General features: G+C 42.1%; 1 protein-coding gene across 3 annotated transcripts in view; it reads left to right on the forward strand.

The window, feature by feature from the left end:
- Nucleotides 1–15,929, forward strand: part of cnih3 (cornichon family AMPA receptor auxiliary protein 3) — a 145,400-nt gene that overhangs the window by 111,581 nt on the left and 17,890 nt on the right. For 2 of the 3 annotated variants that reach the window (XM_082505401.1, XM_082505402.1), the window contains exons 5-6: nucleotides 4,418–4,561; nucleotides 5,180–5,235. In XM_082505401.1, coding sequence (XP_082361527.1) covers nucleotides 4,418–4,561; nucleotides 5,180–5,207 — 172 coding nt within the window. In that variant the 3' untranslated portion in view covers nucleotides 5,208–5,235. The remainder of the gene's footprint in view (nucleotides 1–4,417; nucleotides 4,562–5,179; nucleotides 5,236–15,929) is intronic. The other variant, XM_082505403.1, reaches the window with a different exon arrangement.

Genomic DNA, 15,929 nt, shown 5'->3' on the forward strand with positions numbered 1-15,929 from the left:
TGATTGGCTAGTGACCGTCACAAATTTTTAGAGATGGCTAGTATGGGACTTCACAAATTAGTGGATAACATAATGCTTGCTACGTTCAGATTTTCTATTTTCTTTCTATTTTAGTCCATGGTTAAATACTGCTTTTTGCAGCACACTTCAGAACCCTCACTTCATCACCTGAACAGAGTTTAATAGTCAGAAATGAAAAATCATGTTATACCGTGATACCATGATATTGCCTAAGCATAATTGACCATATTTTTGAGGACATCGGTTTTGTATAAGCAAATCCATATTTGTTGCAAGTACATTTTTCTTTGCTTTTCAAGACTCTTAAATGCAGAGTCTAAAAGATGAGTCACCACTCAGTGATTTTCATGTTTCCTTTGCTGCTCCCTCTTATCTGTTGTCATTTTTGTTGCTGGTCCTCCCGCTGGTTAGTGGGATAGAAATGGACTGCTGGCAGCATCATTGGTTCAAGCTCGTGTGCTCAGCTGGTTGACGTTACAGAAGAAAGGAGGAAAGAAGAGAAAACATTTTGCTATCTCATTAACTGCAGAGTTTGCAGATGCCCACCAGCTACTGATGTGTGAGCTGAAAGATGAGTAGACAGGGAAAGGAAGATGGGGAGAAAGTAGGGATTGGCAGGAAGTAGAACAGAGAAAGTGAGTGAGTGATGGGTGAAAGATCAATTATTGACAGGGTGATTCAGAGGAGAGTGAGGGATGGCGAGAGGACAGTAGGCTGTGGATGGGGGAGTGAATGTATTAATAACTACTGTAATGAGATTTCTCATAAAAACAGCTGATAGTAAGCTATTTACCAATACTTAAAGATGGCTTGGAACAGTTAACCATGTCATGGTTAACTTTCATGTCAGTTAGTTTCAAGTTTCTTTTGAGATTCTCACAAAACCTAATTAGTCTATCTAAATTCTAAAATCTTGGATCTTATTCTAGTCACGTGGTTGGAGAATTACAAATTTTCAACATTTGCAATTTAACCCCCAGAAAGCGTAAAGTATTTAGCTAGGATCTTGGACTGAGTCTGTAGAGAGAAAAGAAATAACTGGAGAAGGTTTAATTTTGTAACAAATAATCTTCAAATGTCAGAATTCTTGTAACTTAGTTGAAATAATCTGTAGGACTGCCTGTCTACTTTTCAAATTATCCTTTGGATGTTAAAGTCACAGTACAAAAGTAGATCTACATATGCTACAAGGAACATTAAGGCCTCGGTAGAGCAACCGTAATTACATACAGCCTGCAGTGATGTAACTGACAACTTGTCCATTCGTGAGGGATATTTTCTTGATTATTTAAAAACTAGTTTAGCATGCAATAATATCAATGTAGGGAGTTGTAGAGGGAATTCCAAGACAGCCTGGCCACTGTAGTGTTGTTGTTAAAATTCTTTGCTTGCCAGCTGAATCCTTCCCAAAGAGTGTGTCTGTGTGTGTGAGTTAGAGAGCAAGCGAGAGAGTGCTGTTTGTTATGTGTGAACAAAATTATTAACACCAAACATCTCTATGTCTAGCATAAAGGAAGAAGTGTGTCTCAAATGTTTTCATGTCTCATCTGTCACCTTTACTCGAGGGACTTCCATTTATTATTCAATTATTAATGATATTTTTAGTATGTAAATTAGCTATTTAGTAGACTCTTAATGATTACCCAGACATGTTCACCTCATCCTCAGTAATGTATAGTTGGGACATTACTGAACCCTTGTGTGGTGCTCATTTTCAAATGCATTGTTGAATATTTCATATATGCATGACATATCAGCAAACATATGTAAATATGTGAATTTACAATGTAATTCATTTTGACACCTAAATGTACAACCATCTCAGAGCTGTAAATGGCAAATATACATGGATTACCATAAAGTATGAACATAAGCCATCTGTTAGCTTTGGTTCGAAGCAGAAATACCAGTTAAATGGTAAATGGCCTGTATTTGTATAGCGCTTTTCTAGTCCCTAAGGACCCCAAAGCGCTTTACACATCCAGTCATCCACCCATTCACACACAGGTGATGGCAAGCTACATTGTAGCCACAGCCAGCGCACTGACAGAGACGAGGCTGCCGGACACTGGCGCCACCGGGCCCTCTGACCACCACCAGTAGACAAAGGCTGAAGTGTCTTGCCCAAGGACACAACGACCGAGACTGTCCAAGCCAGGGCTCGAACTGGCATCCTTCCGATTACAAGGCGAACTCCCAACTCTTGAGCCACATAATGATGGCAGCTTCCTGGTTGGACTTCATTTCCCATTAAATCCTGCAAAACACAGCAGGAGACAGAAAAATAACCTGAAGCCAACTCTCTTATTGCAACTGGTCTGGTGCATTGTTACACAGCACTCCATGTTACAGATTGCTGTGCATTTATATCAGTTCTGGTGTCGTTTAAGGGAAAATTACCCCATCGACAATGTGCATCAGTAATAGCTCTCCCTTAAAGCAACAGGCAGCAATTCCTTACTCGTGTCTCGTTTCCTGTATAGAATATTTTTTCCATGTCATAATTTGAACAGCCATCCTGAAGTAGGTCTCACTGGAAAGCTCCAGGAAACATCTTACAATTCCCCTATCACACTAAGTTTTGTGTTCTGATTACACTGCACATCTTCTTTGTACATAGCTTTAAGGAAGAGAACTGTTAGTGTTCACAAGTATTGGTTATGTTAAAAGCACAGCATTGGGATGTGTAGATGTTGGGTTGAATTTTCTCTTTATTTTGTGAATCAGTCAGTAGGTCTCAGTTGAAGAAAGGAAAAATTAGTGGAAAATTCATATTAAAGTTTATATATTTAATCTATCTTAAACCAACCTATGTATCCATCCATCCATCCATCCATTCGCTTCCGCTTATCCTTTTCAGGGTCGCGGGGGGCGCTGAAGCCTATCCCAGCTGTCATAGGGCGAGAGGCGGGGTACACCCTGGACAGGTCGCCAGTCTGTCACAGGGCTAACACACAGGGACAGACAACCATTCGCACTCACATTCATTCGCACATTCACACCTAGTGACAATTTGGATTATCCAATTAACCTATCCCCACAAGCTGCATGTCTTTGGACGGTGGGAGGAAGCCGGAGTACCCGGAGGGAACCCACGCAAACACGGGGAGAACATGCAAACTCCACACAGAAAGACCCCGGCCTGATGTTGGAATTGAACTCAGGACCTTCTTGCTGTGCGGCAACAGTGCTAACCACCGGGCCACCGTGCTGCCATATATTTAATCTACTGCTATTGAATTTGTTGTTAGCTTAATGAGCTACAGTAACTGAGTTGAAAAACCCCAGCCCTGATACTTTTAGAAGTGCATAACAGACCTGGGTGAAAATATATTTGGATATCTATTCAAATATGATGTCATATTTTGCTCATTTGTTGAAAATGGGAATTCCTGCAAGATAAGTCAAATTTCCTGGGATATTTCCAGAGTCAAGTAGCTGCTAAACCTTGCCTCCCTTTCACAGCTAGCACTGCTTTCCTACAATAATATGTAAAAACACTATTAATAACAGATAGTAAATCAAGGTCAGATTTCTTCCCAGCGTAGAGTGATTAGGAACATCCGTTTAAGCTTTCGTCAATGTTGTTAACTATCACGTCATAGCAGATCATTGTTTTCTAGCTAGCTTATTAGCATTAACACTAGTTAGCATTCTTTATTGAATTATTAGGTGCTGGACTATCATGTATCAGCTCTGCCATATCTATAAAAAAAAATCATCTTTTATTTCTATATGAATCACACTGGAAATGCTCACTCTGAGGTCGTTTAAAAATTACCAAATGGCAAAATACATGACTTTTGAAGCAGTAGTGGTTTTGACTTCCTCAGTAGATAATTTGCACATTTGTTAAAATTCTCTTAATGTTTTCTTCAAAAAACTTTGGATGCTAGCTGTATAAACTCATTTATAAATGTGTTTTACTTTGAGGATCTTATTATTTAACTCCAGCATTAAAAAGAGAAAAAATGCGACCAGTAAATAACTCTGACCCATCATGCTCGACTAGTTTCTAATCTTTTAGGTACCTTTTGATAAATGCCTTGATTTTTAAAGGTTGTGAGCAAGCTAGAATGTATCATTTGCTGCTATTAGGGCAGATAAAGTCCAAACGCTTGACAGGTTTTTCATAGCTAGAATTAATTGTTAAACCATGAGCAATCACTATGAAGGGGAAAGGTTTATCAAAAGATTTGTTTCCATCAACATATTCAACTGCAATTTCACCCACGTCTTCTGCATGATGGTGTACCTCAAAACTCATCATGCCATCTTTTTCCATGCTGTCTTCTCCTCCACTTCCACCCATCATCTCTCCCACATGTCCCACCCCTTCTCACGTGGTCTGGAATGGGTCAACTACCCGTGGTGTGGTCTTTGCCCTCTGTGGTAGGTACTTCCATTCCCCAACGGACACTAAGGAGCTGCTGTACGACCCAGCGTCCGTGATGAATGGCGACACACTCAAGTTCTGCCTGAAGGAGGCCTGGTGCAAGCTGTCCTTCTTCGTCCTTTCCTTCTTCTACTATCTCTACTGGTGAGCACAGGGCAGGTGGTATGGGGAGATAATTGGATTACATGTAAATAGATTGCATTAATCTAATTACAACACATAAATAAGCAGTAAAACTGAACTGAAGCTACTTTTTAAAAAAGCTTGGGGAGAAAAGGATCAGTTGATGAGGTGTTTGACTTCCGCCCAGACTAAACATCAGCAGGTCATGTAACATTGGTTTGATTTCCCAACTGATGAAGCAATGTGAGTGCAAATCACTGAATAAAGTAACCATTTCTCCAGCAATCACATGCAACTCCCTGTACTCATATGACTTTGTGAAGTCCAGTTTGCCATGTCAGGCTAGTAATACTGCTAATGCATGTGATGTTAAGAGAATTTGATTCTTTACTTCACTGACAAGCACCACAATAATGCTGTGTGTAGCTGATGGGTAAAACTACTACATACTGGTTCAAATGTTGTTTGTGTGCAACAAGATAATTGATAATATTGATGATATATTCACATGTCTATTGTTGTATAATTTGTCTGCCATGTCCTGATGTTACTGCTAAAATCAATTTTCTTGTTCATGTCTAACGATGCTGTTATTATTAACCACGGATTCTTGTTCCATGTGTCATGTGGGTGCTGCAGTGTGTGGAACCTGGAAATATCCCTCTAATAGGTCTTATCAGTGGAAACACTTAAAGGTACAATCCTTATATTTTTTGATATTTCATTCTATGGTAGTATATTGAGGCAGAACAGCATTGTTGAGAAGAAATCTTGACCATATGACCACCCCAGTATTTGCCCTTTTCTCAATCTTGATATGTTGGACTGTGAATGGCTGTTGTGGTTATATGGATTTGATGATTTTGACCAGACTACATAAATTTTTCCAGTTCTAGTTATAGAACTCAGAAGACGGTTTTCGATGACAACTAAAGAAGGATTGCAACTTTAACATGGAGCTGCTCTTGTATGTGTGTGATAATGCCGCAACTTAACATTGCAGTAAGGTCCTCATCCTGTTGAAAAATGCCATTTATGTATCTGCTTGGGGTATAAATACTTTGCTAACAGCAATGTTTATCTCAGCAATACCACACAGGTAGAAAAGCAACATCATGAGAGTGTTGAACTTAGACTCTCGCACAAAATCCTGATGTTTGTTTTTGAGAATGGCTGCAATTACTCAACATATTTTAGAGATATGAGGCGATACTTATTGTCCTTAAATTTCCAAACACATTGAGCTATTTAAACACAGTCTATTTAAAGTTTCAATACATGACCAATGGGTAAATGTATACCACAGGCATGTGATTAATTGGATTAAGGACGTGTGCAGCATTTTGCCAATGCAGGCTTAATTTGGGAGAAATTATTAAATATCACTTCTTGCCCTTCCTGCCCTAATGCAGGACACATGGCATGAACCTAGTTATATCCAATAAGAAAAAGCTAATCTCAAAATTTTTTCAGTTTTAAAATATATCCAAGATCACAAAGGCAGTTGGATTGTAATGCATTCCCTCCTGGCATGAAAAAGAAAAAGAGCTAATGTGTTACGCTCACATGTATCCCATTCATTTTCATACTAGAGCCTACATCAGTCAGTAGATGGAGTAACTTGTGTGGAAGGTTCAACCAACAGAGGTTGTCTTTATTAAATAATATTACAGTATAGGGACAAACATTTATAGCAAAATTGGTTGGCTATCAAAAATGTATCATCATTTTTAAAATAACTGAATTAGGTGCCTATTGTTATAAAGACAGTGTTCATCTTAAAGTTTAATCATCTTGCTTTTTCATCTCACTTCATCCTGTCCTGTTCTAGCTCATATTGGACTGATCTGCAGCAGCAGCAGGTATTCTACAATACAAGGTGATGGTGGATTCACTTTCAAATCTAAAGCCAAAGACATATTGAAGAGAATTTGTCCTTGCCTCTTTTCCGCCCAAGATTTTTTGTGTGATTTCTGTAGCGACTTGCTGACCTTTATGATCCTCCCTGTTTCTACACTCTTGATCAAGGGTCCAAGGATTAAACAGTTTGTTTGTTACAGCATCAGGAAGTTCTGCTGAAAGCAAAGCAAGCCAAATTTGAGTAGGTTCAATCCGGTTGCATTTGGGTAAAATGCTACCCCTTTCCCAATGGCTAGCCTAAGAGGGAATGTATGAGGGAGAAATCTGTTACTATATTTTGAATGGCACTGGCTTATTAGAAATCAAATTGCACAAATTATGCATCAACCAAAAGAATAAAACCTCACGAAACTATTACATTAATTTGTTTAAGTCCCCAGTACAACAACGGATTCTTGAGGCTAATAAAGTTTCCACATCTTCATGCCTACAAGGTGAGTGCGTGTAACATAAATTCATTGTCAATTAGATGAGTAGCAATTCTGAAACGGAGACTTTTTTCAGCCCTTTTGTAGTTACAAAAAAGAAGGGCTGGTGTTAACTGGTCAACAGCCTTAACAGTGGCATGTAACACTCTATAAGCAGGACTTATACAATGTTACAAAATTTATTTTTTCCACTTAAAATAGGATTTCAACACACAAAACCATCCAAGGAAGGTTTTATCTCCTCATTATGACTTATGAATCTCAAAATTACCAGAAAAAAAGGACATACTCTCAGTGTGTGAATGTGTGTGTGAATGGGTGGATGACTGGATATGTAAAGCGGTTTGGGGTCCTTAGGGACTAGTAAAGCGCTATATAAATACAGGCCATTTACCATTTACCATTTTAAACAAATGCCATAAATATCTGGCAACTGAGAAGACTGCTGGACTTTTGGGTGAAGAATCTTGTGTCTCATTCTGGTCCAATATCATATTCTAGCTGCTCAACAGCCCTGTGTCTTCTTTGTTGTATTTTTCACATCATGATACCCCAAATGTTTTCAACTGGTTGACAACCTAGATTGTAGGCAGGCTAGTTCAGCAACCGACTCGTCTGTTGTAATAGACCCAGTATTGTGTTTACCATTGTCTTGCTGGGATTTGCAAAGCCTATACATAATCTTGAGAAATTTTCACAAATATGAACTAAAAAGTGCAAAACTCATGTTGAAACACTGTCTTAAACTAAGCAGGGGATTAACTTGAACTGACATCAATAATGAGAACATCAATAATATTATTTTGATCTTGCAATTTTTTTCTTGTTATGTGAGGTTTGAATTTTATCAAATAAAGCTTCATTTTTTTTCCATTTAGAGCTCTTGCTACATACTTGTAGTACTGTAGCGCTAAAGCTGATGACTGGAAGGTCAATGTGGCCCGTTGAAAGGATGGCCCTTGCAACAGAAATCACACTTCAGCTTTGTTTTAATGATTAAAAATAACAAATTCAAAGAGTAAACTCTATTGTTATATAACTATAGTGATGGTCTGCATAAAGAATTCATGAGGTTGAATTGAAAGTGAAACAGCCTGAAACCAGATCTGTGCAGCTTGTACCTGTTTCCGCGACCCTACTTTCTCCACTGCTCCCCAAACCCATTCTACTTTTTTTTTTTTTTTTTTTTTTTTGGCCTGTCCCGTTTGGCTCTTTTGCCATCAGAATTGTTGTCTAAAGGCAAAGAAAGATGCCCAACAGATTTACTTTACCAAATTGACCATCCCAGCCTTGCCGTAATGGTCTATTTGATTCACCTTTTATTGTTTATTTTATTTTCACTTACTGAATACGGGACAGACTTGACTGGGGGAAAGAAGGGGAGAAAGAAAGAGGGAAAGAGAAACAGCTGAGAAGAGGGACGGGGGAGAAGGGCAAAAGACAAAAACCAACAGAACGGGCAGAGGAAAAAAAATGCATATATCAATCACCTGGGTCACCTGCTGAGAAAGAAAAAAGAAAACAAGCAGAAGAGAACAAGAGTAATAGAATAAACAACATCACAATGATATATGGGAATATGACAGTAAATACTAAATATTAAACATTATTGTGCAGCACATAAGATCAACAGAACACAGTGTGCTTTGAGGTAGGAGCCAAAAAGGGTGTAGTTTGTGGGTGTGATCACCCGTGTGTACACCTGTGAGCATGGACGCGCTTGTTTTTTGTTTTTTAAAAGGTTCCTTCATGTAATAATCTGCTAGAGGGTGTGGGGGGGCCACAGTCCCGTCCTTCAGGGCATGAAGCAGGTATGGAGGAGATCAAAACTCCAGACATCCAGAGGCCCCCAGAACACAAGAGACCAAGGAAGACCAACAGAGGGGCAGCTGCGCCACTGTCCCAGAAAGAGCTGAGGAGAGTCCCAGATGAGGGCTCACCCAGCAGCCGCGGAGCAGAAGCCAGGGGGAGTTGCAGTGACGCGCCCGTGAGCTCTGCCGGCAGCCAGCCGCGCCTGAGTGACCTGGGGGCACCCCACCTCCGAAGTGGCCCGAGCGAGCCCCAGGCTCCAGGCCCCGATAAGCGGCCGCCAAGGAGTGAGCCGGTGTGTACCTGGACGCCCACCCCCGGACACAAAGAACCACCAATGCACCGATGTCCGAGGGGGACCGCCACTGGCAGGGGAAGTGGTGGTAGGGGGAGATAGGCCTCCATACCTTGGAGGGCCTGAGATGTCCCCAGAGAGGTGGCGCCTGACACCCAACCTGACATATAGACACAGACATACAGGCACACACAGATACAAACATCCATTTCCACCCTCATGCTCTCATATGCACTTACTCCACACTCAACCAACGTGGAGACAGACATAAAGAGACGTACACACGATCACACTCCCCAAGCGTACTCTACAAACCGGGTCTAGGTGCCCTTGCCCCTGGAGGGGGGAACTGCACCCAGACCCAGGTGGTGTTACCCTTTTCCCTACGGTGGGGGGAGGCAGACCGCCCCGACTCTGCAGCAGCAGGAAGGCCCCACACTCCAGACCGCAGTCGGACGGCCAACTCCTCCTCCTAGCCCCCCCGCTCCAGCAGGTCGCAGAGAATGGGGGTGAGAGAAGACTCCAAACCTCCCTCCACCCGCTCATTGTAGTGTTGATGCATGTGTGTTCTAAGGTGCATTTAAAACCCAGGAGGGCATGGAGCTACCTGCCAGAGAGCAGCAGGTAAGCGCATGGTCCCTCCTGCTAGCCCTCAATGTCTACGTGTATTTAAAATTGAGAGGTGGGCAACGATGCCAGGGGTGGGGTGTACACCCTGATGGTACTTTGGACTCCGTGTATCGTGCCCACCCCCAAGATCCTATATGTATGTGTAATGAGAGTGTGAGTAATGTGAATGTCTAAGTTGCGGGATAAAATTGAGGCAGAGGCAGCCAGAAGGGGACGGGGGGGGGGGGGGGGGGGGTAGCCTCCTCTGCACCTTGGTGACATACCCCTACTCCAAGGTCCTGCATGTGTGGGTGGTTGTGGTGGAGCGGGAAGAGGGAGGCAGCTGGAGATGGGGAGGGAAGGAAGGGAGGGGCAAGTGACCCTTCCCTGGGGCCAGCTCCCCCGCTGACCCCAGTAGGCACCCCCATACTCCGCGACCCGCCAGGGAAAGGGGGCCCAGGCCCATCCAGACCGGGGCCCAGTGCAGCAGCGCCTCCCGGCCCCACAGAGCCCGGGACAGTCCTCCCAACCCCACCACAGAGAAAACTGCACCCACCCCACCATCCACTCATCTTCCAGACTACATAAGACAATAAACACCCAGGCTGAGATCTTCCTCCACCTCTCCTGTATCTCCCCCTCCTGCAGAGGGAGCTCCTGAAGAGAGGAAAGCTCCTGCAAGATGTGACAATCTCCCCCACCAGTTGAAGAGCCCCCCAGGTGGCTCGATGCACCGGCGGCACCCCACTCCAGGGCTGGGCCCCCATGCACCCACCCGCCCACAACCCCGGCAACACACCAACCAGGACCCAAGCCCCCGAGGCCCGGTCCAGGTCCCAGCCCAGAGACGGAGTGCCCCCAGAACCTCACGCCCATCCCGGACCCACCCAGGGGCAGCCAGGCTACCAGGTCAGTAACCCACGTCCGTCAGCACAGACCCTCCCCTAGCCCCGCTGTACGCAGCCGCGAGGAAACAGTCACCTGAGAGCCAACAGAGCCCCTAACGGGACATGACCGCTACCCCGGGTTGAGCCCCCCAAGGTAGATGCCTCCGGGGAACCCCCCGACGCCCTAAGCATGTCCCTACCCCCACACCAATCACAACAGTGAAGGCGGGACCAGACTATGACCCCCCACCCCCACTAGGTGATGGAGCTGATCAAAGGAGCCCAGAGCAATTGATCTGATGTGGTGGCAGAGGCTGTATCAAGACTAATGTAATCTAATAGATAATTTCTATATTGGTTAGAATTAAGATTATTTTTATTTTTCCAGTTCATGAGGACTGTTTTCTTGGCTATGCATAGGGCAGTGAAAACCATATGGGCGATATTGTTTTCTGAAGTGACATTATCTAAACTGCCCAACAAACACACTAGGGGAAGTTGGAATGTTACATTTCAGACACTTCGATAAGTCTTCACATATCTCGCGCCAAAACTTCTGAACTGGTGGACAGAACCAAAGAGCGTGGATATAATTGTCCGGTGAATTGGTTTGGCAGTGTGAGCAGTTGTTGGTAGACGTAAAGCCCATCTTGAACATCCGATGACCTGTATAGTGCACTCTATGTAATATTTTGTATTGAATTAATTGAAGACTGGGATTTCTAATTAGATTAAAGGTTTTTAAGCAAATCTGAGACCAAATGTTTAGGTCTAAGTTAACTGATAAATCCGCTTCCCATTTTCAGAATCAGAATCAGAATCAGAATGGTGTCTATTGCCAAATGTTGAGCAGGTTTACAACATTAGGAAATTGCTCCCTTCCTTCCCTCCCCATCTCCAGCTGCCTCCCTCTTCCCGCTCCACCACAACCACCCACACATGCAGGACCTTGGAGTAGGGGTATGTCACCAGGGTGCAGAGGAGGCTACCCCCCCCCCTGTCCCCTTCTGGCTGCCTCTGCCTCAATTGCAATAGGAAGTGATATTGATTCATCTGTTTTAGAAAGCATTCTGTATATTTTGGATAGTAATTTGGGGGTTTTAAGAGTAAGAAATTGAACCACACTTGGTGGTGTTTGTAGTTCAACTTGACCCGGTTTAAATTTCTTTTTTACTATGGATTTAATTTGTTGATATTCTAAAAATCTTTTCTTGTTGATCCCATATTGTGTAACTAGTCCGTCAAATGAAATAAATTCTGTTCCTTCTAGTATATGTTCTAAATATTTGATTCCTTTACCACTCCAATCTGAAAAGTTTATCATATTATTGTTTTGTAATATGTCAGGGTTGTTCCAGATAGGTGTACGTTTGCATGGGATTAATGAAGACGCTGTCAATTTTAGAAACTCCCACCATGCTGTCAGAGAAGCACTGATGTTGATGCTTTTAAAGCATTCATGTCGTTGGATGTTTGAGCTGATAAATGGTAGGTCTGAGATCTCTAGATTATTGCAAAGTGCTTGTTCTACATCTAGCCAAGGTTCATCTAAGAGGGTATGTTTTAGCCATCCTGAGATAAACTGAAGCCTGTTGGCTAAGAAGTAGTGCTGAAAGTTAGGCAGTTCTAGTCCTCCTTTATCCTTGGTCTTTTGTAGTGTTTTTAAGCTTATACGTGGGGGTTTATTTTTCCAAAGGAATTTGGACATACATGAATCTAGAGATCTGAACCAATCTTGTGGCGGTTTAGTTGGGATCATTGAGAATAAATAATTTATTTTTGGTAAGACCATCATTTTTATAGCGGCAACCCTTCCCATGAGTGATATGGGTAGACATTTCCATCTAGCCAGATCATCTTCTACCTTCTTTAAAAGTGGGATATGGTTTAATTTAGTTAGATCTGCAAGCTTGGGAGAAACATTAATACCTAAATATTTTATATTTCCCGATTGCAGTGGTGTAGAAGAGGAATTATGGAGGGAGCAATTAATCAGTAGAACTGTAGATTTTGACCAGTTAATTGAGTAATCTGATATTCTTGCAAAAGAGTTTATCAATTCAATCACCCCAGAGATATTGGTTTGTGAATTTTGGAGAAAGAGTAACACATCATCCGCATAAAGGCTGATTTTATGTTCCACGTTCTTGCATTTTATGCCCTTAATTACTGAATTCTGTCTAATTGCTGCTGCTAGTGGTTCAATAAAAATTGCAAACAGTGAAGGGGAGAGTGGGCATCCCTGCCTGGTGCCCCTCAAGAGACAGAAGCTGGAGGATGTCTGGTCATTTGTTCTAACACAAGCTGTTGGGGAATTATATAATATTTTTAACCAGTTTATGAAAGAGGATCCAAAACCAAATTTGTGTAAAGTTGCAAATAGAAATTTCCAGTTAACTCTGTCAAATGCTTTTTCTGCGTCTAAAGAGAATATTGTAGTTTCTAGGTTTTTACTGTATGAGTAGTCTATCAAATTAAGTAATCTACGTGTATTTGTTGATGAGTGCCTACCTTTTATGAAACCAGTTTGGTCAGGATGAATTAAGAGGGGGGTTATTTTCTCCAGTCTCTTTGAGAGAGCTTTGCAGATTATTTTAAGGTCTACGTTTATAAGGGATATTGGACGATAGCTTGAGGGATATACAGGGTCTTTGCCTGGTTTTAGCAGGAGATTAATGTTGTAGAATTCATATTTGATGGAAGTCTGCCCTTTTCTTTAATTTCCACCAACGTTCTGTAGAAAACTGGTGCTAGAATCGACCAGAATTCTTTGTAGAATTCTGCAGGAAAGCCGTCTGGACCTGGAGCCTTATTATTGGGCATACTTATCAGGGCTTCTTGGAGTTCACCTGGTGTCAGAGGTGAATCCAGTGCCATTGCTTGAGTGTCCAATAATTTTGGAAGAGTTATGTTGTCCAAAAACTGGTCAATTTCTTTTTTAGATGGGTTTATTTGTGGTGAATACAACGTTTTATAGAAATCCCTGAAAATGTTGTTTATTTGTATCGGATCATATATTGTGTTCCCAGATGAATCTTGAACAGCACATATAGTTGTTTTTTCTCTATTTATTTTTAGCTGGTTTGCTAGAAATTGACCGGATTTATTACCATGTTCATAATTTTGTAGGCGTAGTCTTTGTACTAAGAATTTTGTTTTTTTATCAATTATCTCATTTAATTCTAGTTTTGTTTTGCGTATTTTGTTCAATGTTTCCTGATCTTGGCGGGACGCGTAGGCTTCTTCTAGTGATTTGATGTTTTTTTCTAATTCCTGAATATTTTTGTTTTCTTTTTTCTTTTTATGTGATGAGAAAGAAATTATTTTACCTCTCATCACAGCTTTCCCTGCTTCCCATAGAACAGAAGCTGATGTTTCGGGAGTGTCATTATAGTCCAAATATGAAGTACACTCTTTTTTTAAATATTTAATAAAGTCTTCATCTTTAAGTAGTGATATATTAAATCTCCAGTTTTTTCTTGGCGTAGTATTATTCTTGTGCATTAGTGTTAAAGATACAGGACCATGATCGCTGACAACTATAGGATGAATCTCAGTGTCTGAAATGTCGTTCAGCAGTGAGCTGCTGACCAAAAAATAATCCAGACGAGAGTAGGAGTGATGGACATGTGAGAAAAAAGTATATTCCTTACTGGTGGGGTGAAGGGAGCGCCATGCATCGCAAAGACCAAAGTCGCTCATATACTGTTTGATTATATTTGTGGACTGCCAATTACGCTGAGTTCCCGCTGTATTGAGCCTATCCATGTCTTCATTTAGTCCAAGGTTGAGGTCGCCTCCAAGAACAAGTGTGCCATCTAAGTGTTCAGAGAGTGCACTGAAAAAACCGTGAAAGAATGAGGGATCATCAACATTTGGACCATATACACTTGCAATACATAGCTTTTTATCAAGTATAGATAGTTTAATGATTAAGAATCTGCCCTCTGGATCTATAACTGTATCGAGTACTGTGAAATTAATATTTTTATGTATTAAAATTGCTACTCCCCTTTGTCTAGAATTATAACAAGCTGAGAACACATTAGGAAACTCAGGTGTTTTAAGTTCATTCGAACCTCTAAGAGGTCTGTGGGTCTCTTGTAAAAGGACAACATCTGCCTGTAGTTTTTTGAGTTGGTTAAATATTTTTAACCTCTTTACTCTGGAGCCAGCTCCATTTATATTCCATGTAATGAACCTCAGTGTACCCATAGATGTTTGTGTATAACTAGGGATGTATGCTGTGTGCGTCGCTTAGCCAGGTGGAGAGAATACGTCACTTGTTCATAAATAAAGAGAAGGAGAGAGAGGAAAAATGTGTGGCGAGATGCTCCGTGGGTCTGACTTTGTGTATGCATAGTTACTAATATGAGTAGGCTTGGCTTAAGTGTGTGTATCCTAAACGACTGTGTGCGCTGTCTGACTGATGTAAATGTGCTGCCGTTGTGCAGGTGATCGAGGCAGTGAAAGGAATAAAGAAAGAAACCAAGGACAGGGGTGAGCAGCATAAAACCAAGAGGGGGGGGAAGAGAGGAGAAAAAAAACGAGAAGAAAAAAAACAAAACAAAACGTAAACATTCCAATTAAATCACTGACGGAGAGTGACGGTGTTGATTCTGCTATGAAATCACACTTTAAGATGCGATTTGATACTGGTAAGTTAAACAGATGTTAATGCAAGTTAGTGTGTGTGGATAGGGAAATGGTGTAGCTGATTCTTATCTGGTGTGAGGTTAATACAGCCACGGAGTGATGTTGGGGTCTCGGTGGAGCTGTCCGTCCACGTACAGCCGGTCCACAGCGATGACAGCGCGGGAGCCCTTCTGGATGAAGCAGCGTCGGATTGGGAAGAGGACCCTGCGTCGTTCCAAGATCTCTTTGGGGAACTGGTCGTTCACGCTGAAGTCCGTTCCTTTTAATTCCCTGCCGCGGCTTTTCACGTGTTGCTTTTGTTTGAAGTGGCCGAATTTGGCCACGATAGGACGTGGTCTCCCGGCCGTAGCCCGAATTGGGCCGAGGCGATGTACCCGATCGAAGACGATGTTCTTCACAGTGTCCTCCGGCAGCTTCAGGTGGGTTTTGATGAAGCTTTTTACCGTGGTCTCCGCGTCCTCTCCAGCGGCTTCTGGAATACCAGAAAATACAAGATTATCACGCATGCTACGAGCTTGTAGATCGATAACTGTTTCTTTTATTTTTTTATTTTCTCTATTGAGCTGGGTAACATTATCTGTGAGACATTTCACCGACTCCCTTAGCGTGGCATTTTCAGCAGCAAGCGTTTCCACCTGCTGCTGGCTGTACTCCAGGGATTCTCGCAAGCATTTAAATTCTCGGTGAAGAATCTCCACCAAGGACAGCCTTGCGTCGAAACTGGACAATCGCTTGTCGATTGACTCCAATATGTCGGCAATATCTTTGCCGGCTGGCGATGTTGA

This window comes from Aulonocara stuartgranti (assembly GCF_965226115.1).
Source record: "Aulonocara stuartgranti genome assembly, chromosome: 15".
NCBI lineage: Eukaryota > Metazoa > Chordata > Actinopteri > Cichliformes > Cichlidae > Aulonocara > Aulonocara stuartgranti.